Source organism: Apodemus sylvaticus, chromosome X (genome assembly GCF_947179515.1).
Source record: "Apodemus sylvaticus chromosome X, mApoSyl1.1, whole genome shotgun sequence".
NCBI lineage: Eukaryota > Metazoa > Chordata > Mammalia > Rodentia > Muridae > Apodemus > Apodemus sylvaticus.
In genome coordinates this window covers 54,701,417-54,718,693 of record NC_067495.1, presented here as the reverse complement: position 1 = coordinate 54,718,693, position 17,277 = coordinate 54,701,417, and the positions used below count along the sequence as shown (strand labels likewise).

At 41.5% G+C, this 17,277-nt stretch overlaps 1 protein-coding gene across 1 annotated transcript in view; it reads left to right on the top strand.

Moving 5' to 3' along the window:
- The first annotated feature begins 1,915 nt into the window (after positions 1-1,915).
- The window catches only part of Pdk3 (pyruvate dehydrogenase kinase 3), a 67,722-nt gene continuing 52,360 nt past the window's right edge, over positions 1,916-17,277 (top strand). Inside the window, exon 1 of the mRNA XM_052170096.1 lies at positions 1,916-2,239. Coding sequence (XP_052026056.1) covers positions 2,134-2,239 — 106 coding nt within the window. The 5' untranslated portion in view covers positions 1,916-2,133. The remainder of the gene's footprint in view (positions 2,240-17,277) is intronic.

Here is a 17,277-nt window from a genome sequence, read left to right as displayed (position 1 = left end):
TTTCCTCAACTTTTAGAACTGTGCCACTTTTTAGGGAGGCATAAAATTAGGCTTATCAATTTTAAGTAATTAAAACATCAGAATAAAAGAATTTAAAGTAGCGGTTTGTGCAGCAGAAAAGGAAATTATGAAAAAGTTGATGTGTGAGCTCAGAAGGTTCAGCAGTGCTGTGTCACATAGGTGGAAAAGCCTCTTTCCCCACCAACATGCAACTTTTCCCTTCTCAGGGATCTTCATCAGTAACTGCTACCAACAAAACTCCACCTGTTGGCAGCACCAAAGAAAGTAGACAACCTTAGGCCCATAGGCCACACCTTCTTTTTGTCTGCCCATGCACTCCCAACTGCAGTCAGTGTTCTGCTCTGTTGGTAAAATTGCCCTTTCCAAAGGTTGTTGCTAAGTCTCTTTAGGCTTTGCTTCGAATGGAAAAGGCAGAGTAGTCCAGGTATCATATGTCATACTTAAAAATCTGGAAATGTGGGAAGACCACAGATTGTCTCTAAATATATGTGCTATTTTTCTTTAAATTCAAAGAGCAGAAGCACAACAATTTCATAAATCAAAGAAGTGGTACATAGTAGCCAACTGAAGGCATGAAACGTTCCACTAATAATCAGGCCAAGAACTTTTCCCTTTTTTCTTTCTTTCTTTCTTTCTTTCTTTCTTTTCTTTTCTTTTCTTTCTTTCTTTCTTTTTTTTGGTGTTTTTTTTTTTTCCGAGACAGGGTTTCTCTGTGTAGCCCTGGCTGTCCTGGAACTCACTCTGTAGACCAGGCTGGCCTCAAACTCTGAAATCTGCCTGCCTCTGCCTCCCAAGTGCTGGGATTAAAGTATTGCGCCACCACCACCCCCCCCCCCCCCGGGCTTTTCCCTTTTTATCTAGTTGATTTTTACACTTTGACAAAATGAATGTTTCGCGGTAATGGTTAAAAGCAAGCAGTGGTTCCTATTTCCACATTAGGAAACACTGATTCCATATACTGAGCCATGAATTTAAGCTCACTGTCATGCAAAGAAAATCTAGCACAATGTAACTCATAGATTCCTACACCAAAGTGGCAGTAGTGGTGAAACTGAGTCAGGGTTGTGTGATGGTGAGGGGTTGTGAAAGAGACGGGTCAGTGGCTCTAATTTGAGCCTTTCCAAAGGATGTGTATGTTTGGGCGATTAAATAATTGTGATTAATCCCAACAAACCGTTTTGGGGCAAGGAGATCTGGGAAGCATGGAAACCAAGTGTTAATGACCTTCATTTGGAATGGATTACTTCTGTAGTGGTGAGAGAGGGAATAGTAATCTAAAGATGCTGTTATTGACTGGGTTGGTAACCAGGGGTATAGGGCCAGGAACCAAGGCCAGTGACGTAACAATCATGTTTTGTAACAATCCTCGCCAAAGGTATTCAGCAGAGTGAAGGTGGGCAGTGAGCAGAGCTCCGGTGGCCAGGTTAATTGATAACACGGTGAATCCTGTCGGGTGTTCGGGGGGGCGGGGGGTGGGACCAGAAGCCTCCATTTAATTCTGTTGGAGGGGATGAAACAAACCATGCAGTTAAAAAAAAAGCAGAGAACAACTTAAAGCTGGAGTCAGCAGATCTAAGGAGGGCCTTCCGGAAGAGGGGGCTGGGGTTGGGGAGGTCTAGAGCAGCCCTAAAGATATCTCAGGCGTGGGCTCCCAGTGTCCTTCAAGTCTCTTGAGCACTTCTCAAGACCTGATCGGGGCGGGACCGGCAGCTGTGCCAGGCTGAGACCCACCAGCGAGGGCGGGAGGTTTGTACGTGTTACCGGGGCTTTAAGGAAGCTTAGGCGGCGATGGCAGCCAATCAGCAGCACGCGCGTGCAGCCTTTTCCCCCCCCCCCTTAGCGCCCCTCACAGCCCACGCGCGCCGCGTACGTGCGGCGGCAGACCCCGCCTTTTCTAGGCGGGGCTTGAGAACCCGCGGGCAGCCGGCCACTGCCGTCTAACTGCTGCCCGGTGCTTGTGTAGGTGCCGCGGCGGCGAGCGGCTGCTGGCGCCAAGGCCGAGCTCCAGGTGGAGGTAAAGCCCCGCCGGCGCCGCCTCCTCCTTGCGGCTCGGCGGCGGCCTCTGCTCTGGTCCCCGAAGGCTCGGCGGATCTGCACACTGCTCCTGTGAAGATGCGGCTCTTCTACCGGCTGCTCAAGCAGCCGGTCCCCAAGCAGATCGAGCGCTACTCCCGCTTCTCCCCATCGCCGCTCTCGATCAAACAGTTCCTGGACTTCGGTAAGTGTGACTCCTTGGAGCCACCTCCAAGGCCCCATGGGAGTGAGGGAGCCGCCATCCTTGTCCTGCCTGCAGCTGGGGCTCTTCACCTTCAGGGCAAAGTCCGTGAGAACCTCCGGGAGGGGTGATGGGGATGCATGCCTTGAGGGCCCTCCTGGCGCTGAGGTTTCGGGTTTCGGGAGGTGGAGGGGCAGGGCCTGACACCCCCACGCCCAGCTTCGTCCGAGGATCCTCATCCCAGTCAGAACTCCCCAGCTATTCATTATGAGCTTCAAATGTACTGGACTCAAACCGCAGTCTCCTTAAAACTTCAGAAAGAGAACCTTTTTTATTTTTAGGTGTTTTTAATGGTTGTGTAAGACGTGTTTAGAAACACCTGAGGTTGAGTGAATCATGTAGTGGTGTTTTGTTCCTTTTCTGCTGTAAGGTATTGGGTAGTCTTGAGTGGCCGGACCTGAATGCCTTCATTACGATTATGACTTCAAAGCAGACATAGTCTTGGGCTGCGAATGCTTTAGATGTTGGATAGGAGCTGACCTGTGGGTGCCTAGCTACAAAGCAGGGGTTCTGGGACAACTCCAGCCTAAGTGTGAGCACTTTTCCTTAGTGTCCCTTTCACCCTGTTGGCAGCTGGGCTAGCATTTCATTTTAAGTGGATTGGGGTGGGAAGGAAGAGGACCCCAATAAAGTCTGAGGCCTACTCAGATGGGAATAGATTCTGCCACCTTCCATTAACTGATCAATCATGTTTCCCCAGAGGATGTCATTCCAACTCCAGCAGGCCGAATTCGGTTGTGAAACATCTGGAATAAAACAAAAATGGAACTCAGCATCCCCAAAGGAAACTCAAGATAACTTAGGCTCTCAAAGCCTAGATCTGTTGAATTCATTTAATATAAATGTCATGGGATGGTGTCAGTTGGATATAAAAATGCAAAAATAGGTAGAACCTTCTGGGAAGATCAGATATGCAAAATGTGATGTTGTCTGTATTTGGGGAGAAACATAAGGGATGGAAGAGGTATAGGTTAGAGGTTTAAGCTGATGCCAAATTAAGTTTTAGAAGCCAAGTTGCCAAAGATGATGAAAATCTAAGATAATGGAGACATTGGCCTTTGCATCTTAAGTTTCATTTTTCAAAAGCTTCTCATTGTTTGGACTCTACTCCCTCTGGCTTCATGTAAAATTTATGTATTTATTCTTAAACATTTTATCTGTGCATGAACTTGTTTGTGTGGATACACATATATCGAGATGTATCTGTAGAGGTCAGAGGACAACTTGTGGGAGTTGGTTCTCTCCATCTGTCACGTGGGTTCCAGAGCTCAAACTCTGGTGGTCGGGCTTGGAATTTTGTAAATTTGAGGCAGATCCTGACTTCACAGCTTAGAATGAAAATGTTGCTATTGCTGTAAATAGGCATGTTTTCCTAACATAGGGCTAGAGATGATTGTGAGCATTGGAACCTTTTGTTAGGCTAAGCAACTCTCAGTTGAAAGAACAAAAGCAGTCTTGCCCACTCCCACCTGCAAAGTTTGTGAAAGTTTGAATAATGTGCCTGAAATTTGTTACTTTATTTCTATGGCAGTATCTCCCATGTTTATAGGCAAGGATGTTATTTGAATAAGAAAACTGCTGTAAGGAAATCGTTATGGTGGGTGATCTATGTGGTGAGTATCTAGAAACAAATGTTCACTCTTTTAAAGCATTGAGATCAGTGGTTTGGGGCTAGGGCCTCATGTCCTGAATTTCTGGTACTAGTAGTATATGCATGGAGTATAGGGCACTGGTATTTTTAGAAAACCCCAGAGTCATTCTAAAGCATTATCAGGGTTAAAAAAACATTAAGTAGACGTACTTCTGGCTAATCTGCTGCCTCCCTTTTTTCTGTATGGAGTATTTGTTTAAGCCCTATAAAATATGAATTTCTTGAATCATCTTTACTGGAAATTTGGTCATAAGAATAACAAGTATTCTAAATGGAATATCAATTTACAAAGGTACTGTAGTACCATTCCCAAGGGCAAGATTAAAAAATAACAACATAAAAATGTATGTTTTCCTTTTTGGCTCAAGATGACAGTTACATGCTTCCAAAATTCAAAAGATACAAAAGGACCTATGCAGAAAAACTCCTGTTTCCTATTTCTGTTGGCTAGTCTCTTTGCACAAGTTGCATCATACAGTTTTGTCTCTTGCTTTTTAAGCTTAATATGAAAGAACTTACCATATATGTACTTGTGAACTTCCTTTTCCTTTTTCTGACTGCTGAGGGTTCATGAGTGTAGTGTAATTAGATACCTCGTAAGTGACGGCTAGTGGGATGTTTGTAGACTTTGCTGTGGCAGAGTACTGCAGTGAAGTATGTGTACATTGTAATTTCACGCATGTCTGGTTGTAGATAGAAGACAAATTCCTAAAGGTGACCCTGCTACATCAAGAAGGATGCACATTGGTAATTTTGATAATTAACAAATTTCTTTTCATAGGAGGTATGTCTTTACCCACTTATTGGAAGTTTGAGACAGAATGCCTGCTTTTCTGTACTTTTGCTACATGGTTATCACACTTGATGGGTGAAGTCATGTTTACATAGAAATGTTTTTTTCTTCAAGTAATTTTTTTCCCCCGAGACAGGGTTTCTCTGTGTAGCCCTGGCTGTCCTGGAACTCACTCTGTAGACCAGGCTGGCCTCGAACTCAGAATCTGCCTGCCACTGCCTCCGAAGTTCTGGGATTAAAGGCGTGCACCACCACTGCCTGGCTCTTCAAGTAAACTTTATCTTGGATTTTTATTTTAGAAAATTGTAAAGCAGTAGAAGGGATAGTTTGATAAACTCTTAGGTTGTTATACTGAGAGCCGTGTGTTATTTGTAGATGTTTGCATATGCAGGCTGTTAGGTTTGGTTTGGTTTAGTTTTCTTTTTTCGAAAGTTAGACTTGTTTCAGAAAGACATATTTTTTCTCCATTAACACGGATTTATTGTTTTGAGTTATATCTTTTTTAAAGACTTGGTATAAGACTCCTATGAAACCTTCTACAAGTTTCTATATTTTATGGCATATTCTATGGTCTGTGTAGATTTTCTGTGTCATCTGGAGTCTATTTAGATATATTTTTCCTACAAAAATCCTCATTTTCATTGATTCTTTTTTTTCAATTCCCCTCTCTTCCATCTCTTTTTCCATTTAGGTACTTGCTTTTTATTTTGTGCTTTAAAAAAATTCCTTGTCTTTTGGCAAGTTTCTTATGTATATAATCCAGTCTTACTACTTTTCTCCTGCATTCCTCTCTTATCCATCTCCCATCCCTATCACCACCCCGCCTCACAGACCCTGTCCTAGTTTGATGGCTTTGGGTTTGGTTTTATGACCTTGGGTGACCATTGGGTTGGAGTGTGGTAGGGCCTTACTTATTTACTGAAACAGGGTCTGGAAAACCCTCTGTACATTAGGCTGGCCTCAAACTCAAGAGCTGCTTGCCTCTGCCTCCTCAGTGCTAGGATTAAAGACATGAGCCATGTCCAGTTATACTTACCTATTTTTTTAAACAGTCTTACTATGTAACCCAAGCTAGCCTCAAACTCATAATCTTTGTCCATAGTCTTCTGAATGCTAGGATTAGAGGTCTGTACCACTACATGCAGCTTTGATAGTAGTTTCTTAACAGTCTTTTTTTCTTTATTTTTGATTTTTTTGTCTTTTTTTTCTCCACCCCTCCCCTGACTTTTATTTTAGATAGGGTTTCATTCTGTTGGAACTCACTGGAACAAACTGGCTTTGAACTCTTAGTGATCCTGCTGTCTCAACTTTTGGAGTTCTGGAATTACAGGCATGAGGCACCAGACCTGGCTTCCACTGTCTTCTTGATTCAGTTAGCAGATGGTTTATTTGCTTATATTTATTTCTTAGTTTTATGGCTTTTATCTCCTGTTCATGCTTACCTTGACCTTACTGAGTCTCTCTGATATTCTTAGATTAATTTGTTCTTTTTCTTTTTTCTTTTTTTAAAGTTGGATACCAATTCCTTTTTTTGTCATTCCCTTTTGTTTCATGTTTTTTCTATTGTTTTAATTTTATTTTATGTAGATAGGTGTTTTTTCTGCATGTATTTCTTTTGACCACTTGCTTGCCTGGTGCATGCAGAGGCCAGAAGAGGAAGCTAGATCTCCCAGCTACAGACTGTTGTGAGCTACCATGTAGGTGCTGAGAACTGAACCCAGGTCCTTTGGAAGTGTAACAAGTGCACTTAACTGCTGAGACATATCTCCCACCCCTTTATTTCAGTTTTAAGGCTATCAGCTGTGCCTCTGATCATTGCTTTAGCAGTTGATAGGTATATTTGACCTTTACCCCCATCTCTTCCATATCCTAGAAGATGTTTATTCTACAGTTTTTAAAGATTTATTTATTTATTTTATGTATGTGAGTACACTGTCGCTGTCTTCAGACACACCAGAAGAGGGCGTCAGACCCCATTACAGATGGTTGTGAGCCACCATGTGGTTGCTGGGAATTGAACTCAGGACCTCTGGAAGAGCAGTCAGTGCTCTTAACCCCTGAGTCATCTATCTCTCCAGCCCAATGTTTATTCTTTTATGAATTAAGGTTAGCTTAAGAGTGCTGAAACTTCCATTGTAGGTTTATTATGAGTATTAATTATCTTTAGTTTTGTTGCATGAGCACAGAATGTTCTTTAAATTCTCTGACTTATTGATATTTGTCTTTGAATATGTGATTATTTCCTGTGACTATTCTTTGAGCAGCAGAAAGGAGGCTGTTCGCTCTTCTCGGGTTACAGAATTATGCATACCATATTGTTGTTGTTTAGGCTGTTTTTATACCTTGGCAAGATCCACTTAATTGGTTTTGAACTTTGTAGCTGTCTTCAGACACACCAGAAGAGGGCATCAGATCCCATTTCAGATGGTTGTGAGCCACCATGTGGTTGCTGGGAATTGAACTCAGGACCTCAGGAAGAGCAGTCAGTGCTCTTAACCTTTGAGCCATCTCTCCAGCCCCTGTTGTTTGTTTTTTGAGATGGGATTTTTCTGTACTGTCCTGGAATGTGCTTTGTTGACTGGGCTGGCTTTGAACTCACAGAGATCCACCTGCCTCTGCCTTCTGAGTGCTGATTTCAAAGGTGTGAGCCACCACCTCGCAGCTGGCTTGCTGACATGTTTATATCTGATCTGGGATGGAACTCAGGTTCTCATGTTTGAGAGGCAAGTACTTTACTCACTAACCTATCTCCTCATTCCTCAATTAATTTAGAAAAATTTGGAAATAAGAATTTACCTTAACAACTATGAACTTTATGGAACTTGATTATAGACCATTTCCTCATGATAGAAAGAATACAGCTTCTAAATTGTGATGTGCTGTACATGTAAGATACATAGCAGATAACAAGGAATTAATATAAAACCAGTATAATATCTTTTCACTTTTTGAGGTGGTGAGGATTGAATCTGAGCTATACTCTACATCTTTCATATTGATTGTATATTACAATGATATTTTACGTATGTCAGGATAAACAAAATATTAAAATCTCATCTACTTTTGCTCATGTGACTAAGATTATAAATTATATATGTAGTTTATATTTCATTGGCATATTCAATGTGGCTTCAAATATTAATTTCTTAGTTGAAACACTAATATCACATTTTATGTACAAAAGAAACTTACTGATTTTATTTCCTAATGCAGCTGTTGCATGCCTTGTTCTATTTTCTTCTGTTGTAGAGTCTCTGTATTTTGGAGTAATGTAACATTATGGTGGTTCCTGTACCATTTGGACAACCCTTCAGTTCTGTCCCCTAAGTATTGTTCCTTTGAGTTAATAATTCTCTTAGGGATTTTGTCTAAGGTGTTTTTTTTTTTTTTTTTTTTTTTTTGGCTTCTGATTAAGAAAAGGTCAATTTGTACTATTTCACAGTAATTAAAGATACATTCTTGTGCAAGTTGAGTGAGTTGGTGGGACACTGTTCTTTTTTTCATCAGTATTTGCTTTTTCTTTTAGCCTCACTGCCCGTTTCTGGTTTTCTTGCTAGCCACTTTTGTCCCTTCCTATTTGTTTATTTCTCATTTACAAGCTTCACCTGTAATAAAGATATTTTCGTTCCCTTTTCTCTTTATTTCATCCTAACCTTTCTCCAGAGTGTGGATGCTTGCTCCTTTGTAGCCTCCCAGCTCCTCAGCTCAGTTGTCTCTGCACAGTGAGAGTGGGGACTCCATAAATGCATGGAGGCCATTACACATCACTCAGTTTAGTCAGTTACAGATGCTTAAACTTGCAGAAAAATACAGCATCTCCCAAATACAATCGCCGGAAAGCACACTGTTGTACATACCTCTTCTGTGTTACAGGGAACTCTGTGCTTTGATTTCTACCCTCAACATGCTTGGCTCTGTGAGTCTTACAGTGTTAGCTGTTAGCAGTAGCCAGGCTCCTCCTTCTTCCTATTCTGGAGGTTTAGGGGCCCAGCTGCCTTTGGTTTTGCTTGTGCAAATATTTTAAGACTCCATTACCTACTGAGACATTGACTTCAGTGCCAAGTGCTTGCTCTCTGCAAAGCCTCAGGTTCTTAAGTCATCTTGTTCTTCGACGCTTGGTTACCAGTGGCTTCAACAGTGATTCCACTCCTGGGGAAGTTGAAAGGTTTTATTCAGAGAGTGTGTTAGGAGAGGGGAAACAGTCTCATCCTTCTTCCTGAGCATGTTTATTCTGCTACTTTACATGTGCACAACAGACCTTTTCTATGAGTAGAAAAGATCCAGTGTTGTGAGGCATTGCCAAGAATTAGACCAACCTGTTTAGAGACAGAAACCAACTATTTAGAATTAAAAGGGGAGAGAACAATTTAGTTTAAGGTCTGAATATCGCGTACTTAGCTGCTTGCATCTTGGTTAGTAAAGAGAACTAGCCTTTAAGCTTTTATGATGTGATAGGACTGGGTTTCTATGGAACTCATTTATTGGGCTCTGGGACATCTTGAGGCATCTAAAGTTGGAGTTTTAGCTTTGTTCCTTTCACAGCACTTGAATGTCTTTCATGTGCTTTATTAGTTTTTTTTATTATCATACAAGTTAAATTTCATTGTAGTATTTTCATATATATGCTGTTGTGTTGGTTTCCCCTTCCCACTGCCCTCCTCCTGCTAGCTCTCCTCCTCTTTTCATCTGCTCTCATGCCACACCCGTTCTGTTACCCATCTTTTTTCTCTGCCCTCCACTAACACGGCCTTCCTCCTCATGGTCACCTTTCTAGTTTCATGACTAACACATGTGTAACACACACACACCTAGCATCTGCATACAAAGAAAATGTGTGTGGTTTTTTTGTTTTGTTTTGTTTTTTCTTGCTTAATGTCATTTCCAGTTCTGTCCATTTCTTACAAATTTCATGATCTAACTTTTCTTTATGGCCGATTAAAATTCATTTGTGTATGCATACATTTATCTATTAATTTTTTGATGTCTCTTTCCTTTTTTGCTTGGCTGTTTATAACAGTGCAGCAATAAATTTGTGTGTGCAGCTATTTCTGTGGACTTGAGGTTTTTTGGCTATACCCAGGAGTTGACTGGCTAGGATATATATATATATATAAATTCTATTTTCACTTTTTGAGGCACTTCCATACTGTTTATCATGGTGGTTGGCTGTCTTTGCCCACTAACAGTGAATAAGCTCTTTGAAGAGGATATGGTGTCACCTACTGACCTTGTTGATGGCTGGCTGGTTTCCTCCTGGTAAGCTTTTGGGAAATTGATCATACTGTTGGCAAGATTTGGGAAACCTTAGATTTGTTGCTGGATGCAATTACAAAATATTACCACTTTCATTTTTTATATTGTATGCACAATTAAATTGTACTTCAGTGATAGTTCTGTCTCTCCTTTTTTTTTTTTTTTTTTTTTTTTTGATTTTTTGGATTTGCTTTTTTCAAGACAGGGTTTCTCTGTATAGTCCTGGCTGTCCTGGAACTCACTCTGTAGACCAGGCTGGCCTCGAACTCAGAAATCTGCCTGCCTCTGCCTCCCAGAGTACTGGGATTACAGGCGTGCACCACTACTGCCCGGCCCCTCTCCTTCTTTTTTAATACCCTTGTCTAATCATGTCTCTGATCAGAGCCTGTGCTTTTCCTCATTTTTCAAATTAATGAATGTTTAAGAGTATCTTTAGATGCACAGCAAAATTCTGCAAATGCAGAGTACAAAGAGTTCCCTTGTACCTTCCAAACACATAGCCTAAACTGCCTTCAACATCCTGTACCAGTGTGAGACCTTGAGGAGCTGCCAGTGACCACTGTTGCAACTAAGAAACCATCATCAGCACCGAAAGTCCATTGTTTGTACTAGAATCATCCTTTGTGTGTACTCTGAGCTTTGATACTCACAAATAATGCTTTACTGGAACATACACATGACCATTTGTTACATATAGTCTGTAACTTTGGTGTCCTCCCCAACAGCAGTGTTGTGTTGTTGCAGAAACTGTATATATGGTTCACAAAGCCAAAAGTGCTTATTGTCTGGGCCTCTAAAACAACTTCGCCAACCCCTGATCTAAGGCATTATGTCTCCTCTTTAAAGAGTGAACACTATTGCTCTTAAGTTGCAGTATGTGATAAAGTTGTCTGTCTCCTGCTAACACTCAGCACTGCTTATCTGGAATGTGATTTATTGGGTGGCTTAGACTTTTCCAAATAATCTGGTATTTACTTATGGAGTGTCTTGTTTCTGAATAGAATTTCCGTATGAATGGCTTTGAAAGATTTTTATAGGTTCAATTTACAAAACTGACAGCAAATTTAAGTGTACTTATTTCTCAGTCTACAGGGTTGCTGAAATGAGGTTTTGGGATTTTAATTGTAATGCCTAACATAGGAACTACAAGATTCTTTGCCTGATTAGGTATATCGCCTGCAGTTTTGTTCTGCATAGTGTCTTTGAACATTTAGTACCTGGAATCTGGAGTTTGAATCATTTGCATAAATTCCTTGTATGTTTTTTGTGTTGGTAGTCAGTGAAGAACAGGTTGACTAGTATAGTGTCAAAAATATGTCAATGGGACTATGGGTGGGGCCACTTGATATTTGAAGGCTTTCCATCTTCATCATGTAAGTTGGCATTGAAACTTGCATTAAAGTTTCTTTTTATATGCTTTTAGGACAGGGAGGGCTAATTTCCCTTTATATTTCTTTAACTGGCAGAACAGAATTTGGTCATGGCTCATGTTGGGTATCCTTCATATCTCCTTTGTTTGTTTGTTTTTCCCCCAGACAGGGTTTCTCTGTGCAACACCCCTCCCCCCCCTACAGTCATGGAACTTACTTTATAGATTAGGCTGGCCTTAAACTCAAGAGAGATCCGCCTGGCTTTGCCTCTCTAGTGCTGGGATTATAGATGTGTGCCATCATATCTCTTTGAGAACCGTGCTCCTGATCATCCGTTCACCTTCTAAGATTGTACCTTCTGCTGTAATGAATAATATACAATTGTAGTAGGCAATTATGTTACACAGGTCAGTATTGATCTGTTCTCTCTGAGCATTGGGTTCTAACCCAATGTTGCTTTATTTCCCTAAACATCATTCTGGCAGCCACAGTTTAATTTCATTCTTAGACTTCATCTGGGATTCCACCATAACATTTGCTTTGCACTTGTAATGTCTTTGGAGGTTAGTATATAGTAGTCTCAGTATAAATGATCTTCCGTGTTTCTCCACACCATGAAGTTTCATAGTGTCCTGTGTGGTATTAGAAAAACAATAGGGCCTTTTGTGGCATACCTATCTTTCTCCAGTGACTTCTATTTTGATAGATATGAGCATGCACAAGCTCCTTGTAAGTGTAGGACTTACAGGGCTGTGCCACCACACTCTGTATGAACTCTTTCTTAGATATGCTCTAGTGACATAAAATGTTTCCTTAAGTCCGTACCAGGTATTTCTTGGTCCATGACTTTGGTTTTATATGTGTTAATTTTTTTTCCTGATTCTTCCTGTTAAATAGAAAGTGAAGTGGTCATAGTTCTGTTACTAATCTTATACTTGTCACATAATGTTCTGAGGGAGAGACACTTTTTTGGTGTAACTCCTTCTGGAGGAGGCTGCTTGCTTCACACTGAATCCTCTAGTCTCTAGAAACTGTCTTTCTGGATACTACTCATCTTTGGCTAGTGCTCTTTACATGTTGTAATGTCTTGTAGATTGTAGATGTCTCTGCATAGTGCACTCAGTCTTCTTTCTGTTTTAATCTGAAACTATTCCAGTAGGAAATTAGGCAGTTTGAAAAGCATTGGCTGATGCTGCTAGTATTTAGACAATACTTACCCAAACTTGGTATAACGTGCAGTGCCAGTTGGTTCTCGACAGCTGTGCCCACTTTACAAGTTAGGAGACTAAAACTCTGAGCAGGTAAGAATTACACGTGCAGTAGGGGAAAGCTGGGTTTCTGCTCACCTGCCCATCCTACCATTCTTTATAGCTGAGAATGGAGGTGCTGCATGATCAAGAGGGGGGATACTTCAACAAGTGCGTGGCCCTCACTTATCAGGCTTTACTACATTGTCAAGCATAGCCCATTTCCTTAAGGAATTTGTTCCACTTTCATTTGGGGTCACCTAATAGAGAAAGGGGAGAAAAAAAGAGGCCTGGGATTGAAGGTTTCTGTGATCAGTTTTCTACGGGGCTGGGGAAAAAAAGTTCAAACCTGAAAATAAAGACGAGAGTGTGTAAATGATTTCGAATGCTCCGTGTCTGCCATTTGAGCCTGAGAAATTCTTTGATTCCCATTTCCTCACTTAATTGTACATGATTAGATGTTAGCTATGGTTCATGGTTCTTGAGAGTGCCTATGAGCTGATAGTGCTCCCCCACCTAAGCCACTTAATATTCAGTCTCTCAGAGCAGTGTCTAGGTGCTCAGACTTTGAGTTAAAAGAGTGATTATAATGTTCTTCAGGAGGTAAGAACTACAGTTATGAAGTAGCAATGGAAATACTTTTATGGGTAGGGGTCACCACAACATGAGGAACTGTACCTAAGCTTTAGGAAGGCTGAGACGCTCTAGAGTCTAGCTGATCACAGCTCTGATATACGTTCTGTGTTCATCCATATTTCTTCATACTCCCTGATGCATCTGACACAGCGTGTTGCCTTATTGCCACTATATATTATTCAGAAGAGGGTTAATAGGTCATCTGATAGTTCTGTCCTTGTGCATGCATGTGTGTCCATGAGTGCAGAGGCCGGAAGACAGCTCCGGGCTGTTGTCTCTCAGGTGCCGTCTGTTTTGCTCACCAGGGAGGCCCCTGCCTCCTGTGCTTAGATTGCAAGTGTGTGTTACCATATTCCGACCATATAAAGTCTTATAAATGCAACTAGAGAAAAAAAAACATGTCAAAGAGCTACCCTAAAATTATATCCTGCTAAAATTTATCCAATTTAACATGATTATTGGAAAAAAATACATCGTGAACTCCAACATTTACTAGACAGTCCTGTGAAAATGCAACCTCTTGTGCATGAGCAGGATTATTCTGTGGGGGGTTCAGGCCTCACTGGTACTTTGCCCTTGTTGCTCTCCTTTTTTACTCACTTGTCCCTTCGGCTGTTAGTCTGTAACCAACCCACACCAAGTGTTACAGTGGAAATAGAGATAGACTGTAAGAATCCACTGAAAACTATAGTCAGGGGGCACTGACTCTATTCACAGTGAGACAAACCATGGAAGATGTCCTCAACATTCTTCCTGAATTATAAAATGCCATCTCATTAGCAGAATAATTTTTTCTGTTTCCTATAAATTATTTGAAAACAGGGTTAAAGACACCAGCTACCATGGAAAAGTCTTGTCTGGGACCTGTGCTCTCAGGTGGCTAGACAAATACTTCTGGTTACTTCTTGATTCCTCGACATGAAGACTCTCCAAATTTTAATTTTTATGTCTGTTCTTCTGATGCCTTGGTGAATATAAAGCTATTTGGAGCTATCCTAGACCAGGCAAACCGTAGGGCATTCTGCACATGAATAGCTGTCTCCAACTTTCCAGTGAAAGGACAGAGTATAAAAACACAAAGAGACTGAGTGGGAGAGGAGTGCAGCACCCTAGCCTTAAATCCCCAGCATTGAAAGGAAGCAGAAACAAGAGACTCAAAGGCTTAGGAACAGGAGAAAAGCAACCCCTGGGAACGCGATTAAAGCTAGGGACTTAGGTTTGCTGAGTCAATTCTCCGAGAGCCTCACAGTTTCCTCTTTGCCATCTTCTGAATGGATATTAGGAAAACTTCTAACTGGCAAGTTCAAATAATAGGAAGCAGATAGAGAAATGTAGAATAATACTATTGTACATAAATAGAAAATAAGAATCAGGGAATGTAGAGAATGCAAGTGTGTTGGGGAGGGAGGAATGGAGTCTAAGAACTGGAAAGATTTGCCAGAAAGGGCCTGTGAAAGCTGCTCCTTTGACAGGACAGGCATTAAAAACCAAGGGGGTTCTGATACATTTATTATAAAAGTGGTTGATAGGATCTCTTGATTTAAGCTAAGTATTTAACACCTAGGATAAAATATCTTTAATGTATATGAAGAAAGCCGCAATAAAGTTGTAAAAATCAGACATTTATTTTTAGGTCGACTCATTAACTAAAAAGACTTATGCTTCTGTTTAAGCTGATGTACAATTAAGGTAGCGAAGTACAAAGAATTTGTTCTTGGAGCTAAATTAGAATGTAGGAGGAAAAACCTGGGAATTTTTAGCTATTCTGCATTAAAAATGTAAACCTTTGAAAGCAGGATCGCATCTTCCAGAAAGTCATTGAGCAGCTATAATAGGCAAGGTGCTGTGATAGGTGCTATGGGGGATAACAAGACAAATTTCTCTCCGCAGGTTTTAACAGTCTGATAATCCAATTCCACAAGAGTCAAATCGCTTTTGACACTGGTTCTCTTAGATTGTGCCTAAAGGTTGAGTTTTCTAGATAGTGCAGCGTTAACTGTCATGCCATCTAGGACTTTTATTTTAAAATAGTGAGTGCTAGGGACACTGAGCACACCTTTATGGTTTTTAAAGTGATATAGAGTTGTCAGATGAGCAGAGGATCACACCAGTCTAGAATATAGTCGAGCTCTGAGGACTGGCGGTGCATGGGGCAGACAGTTTGATGTTGCTGCCCATGGCTTTGAACTTTTCTGCTTGGTCATCCCCAGGCATTATTGATTGCTCTTTATTGAACTCTACTTCTAAGACTGAGGAATGTGCCAATGTTCAATGTTAAGCACCAGCCTTCACTAAACATCTATGAAGAAGGTTGTGGAGCATCAGTGAGCTTAGTTCAACATCTTCAGCTGAACTGTTTGCACAGGATTCCTGAGAGAGGAATATCCTGCGGCTTAGCTTGATTCCTGTTTTCCTGCCCGGTGTGGTAGGGACCTCCCAGGTGCCTGACCTATGGTTATGATTGGTTTTTTCCTGTTGTTTTCCCTGGCCTCTAGTATATATTGCTGGAACCTCAGTAAAGCTTTGGCATTCTCCTTACAGATTGACCAGAGTCTGTGTCTTCTGTCAATCCCCCAGGCCTACGCCCAATACTTGGTACCGTGGCAGCGCAGGCGCTGTCAGAAGGTGCTTGTATTTTATGGATGGCTGAAATAATATGAGATAGAGATAACTGAAGGAGTCTGTGAGTGCTTAAGATTCAGACCTGAGTATGTTATTGCTGTTCTGTAGGGCCATACACTTTTATCTGAATCGTGAGGTCCAAAAAATCTGAAAATAGAATTTTTAAGTTTTGGTGCCCCACTTATTCTTTGGTAGAATCTGATTTGAGCTGACTTAAAATAATAAACTTTATTTAATGTAAATGTATATATTTCACTGTAGCTATATTGTATCTGTATAGCATTCCATTTCACATCAGCATGGCATAGATTCTTTTTTAAAGCTGGGGAAACGTTCAGTTCTGGACATCTGGTCCCACGGGTTTTAGAGTAGAGACATGGACCAGGCGGCTAGCTCTTGCTTATTATCGTAGCCGTCTTCATCCTCCCCCTGCGCTTCTACTCTCTGTAGTCCAGCTAGAGACTGGGACATTTTAGCATGTAAATGTTTACTAACCCCATCCCACCCCAATGCTCCTCAGGTTTTTAAAGTTTTTAGTTCTATTGATACAATTCCAACTATCAGTACAGGGGTGTTTTATTTCTTCACCATTCCAGAACTTTTCTTCCCCTTGTGAAGAAATTATTAATAATCTTTGTTAAAGACGGCATGGTAGTTTGAACGGGAATGGCTCTGTTGGAGGTGGTGTGTCACTAGGGGTGAGCTTTGGAGTTTTAGAAGCCCGTGCTATTCCCAGTGCCCCCCCTCATTCTGCCTTAGGTTTGTGGATCAAGATGTGAGTCTCAGCTTCTGTTCCAGTGTCATGTGTGCCTGCTGCTATACTTACTTCTATGATGGTCACAGACTATAACCCTTTTAAACCATGTCTTAGTTAAACCATGGTCTGCTGTCAGCAGACACCATACCAAGGCAACTCTTATAAGGACAACATATAATCGGGGTTGGCTTACAGGTCCAGAGGTTCAGTCCAGTATCATCAAGGCGGGAGCATGGCAGCATCCGGACAGACAGGGTGCAGGAGGAGCTGAGAGTTTTATATCTGAAGGCCTCTAGGAGACCAGCTTCCAGGCAGCTAGGGTGAGGGCCTTAAAGCCTACACCCACAGTGACACACCTACTCCAACAAGGCCACACCTCCTAATAGTGCCACTCCCTGGACCGACCATAAGCCCCAAATTACATGCTTTCATTTAGAAGTTGCTTTGGTCATGCCATTTTTATCACAGCAATGCAGAAGTAACTAAGACAGACGGTAGGGAACTCTGTTCAAGAGCGACCACTGCAGTGAGATTTTATAGTAGGGGAGAAACATTGGGCTCAGCTCTCAATGCACCATGAGCAAGTGGAGATTTTTTGCTCAGGAATAGTGTGTGTGCGCGCACATGCGTGGGGAAAGGGCCCCTGGCCAGA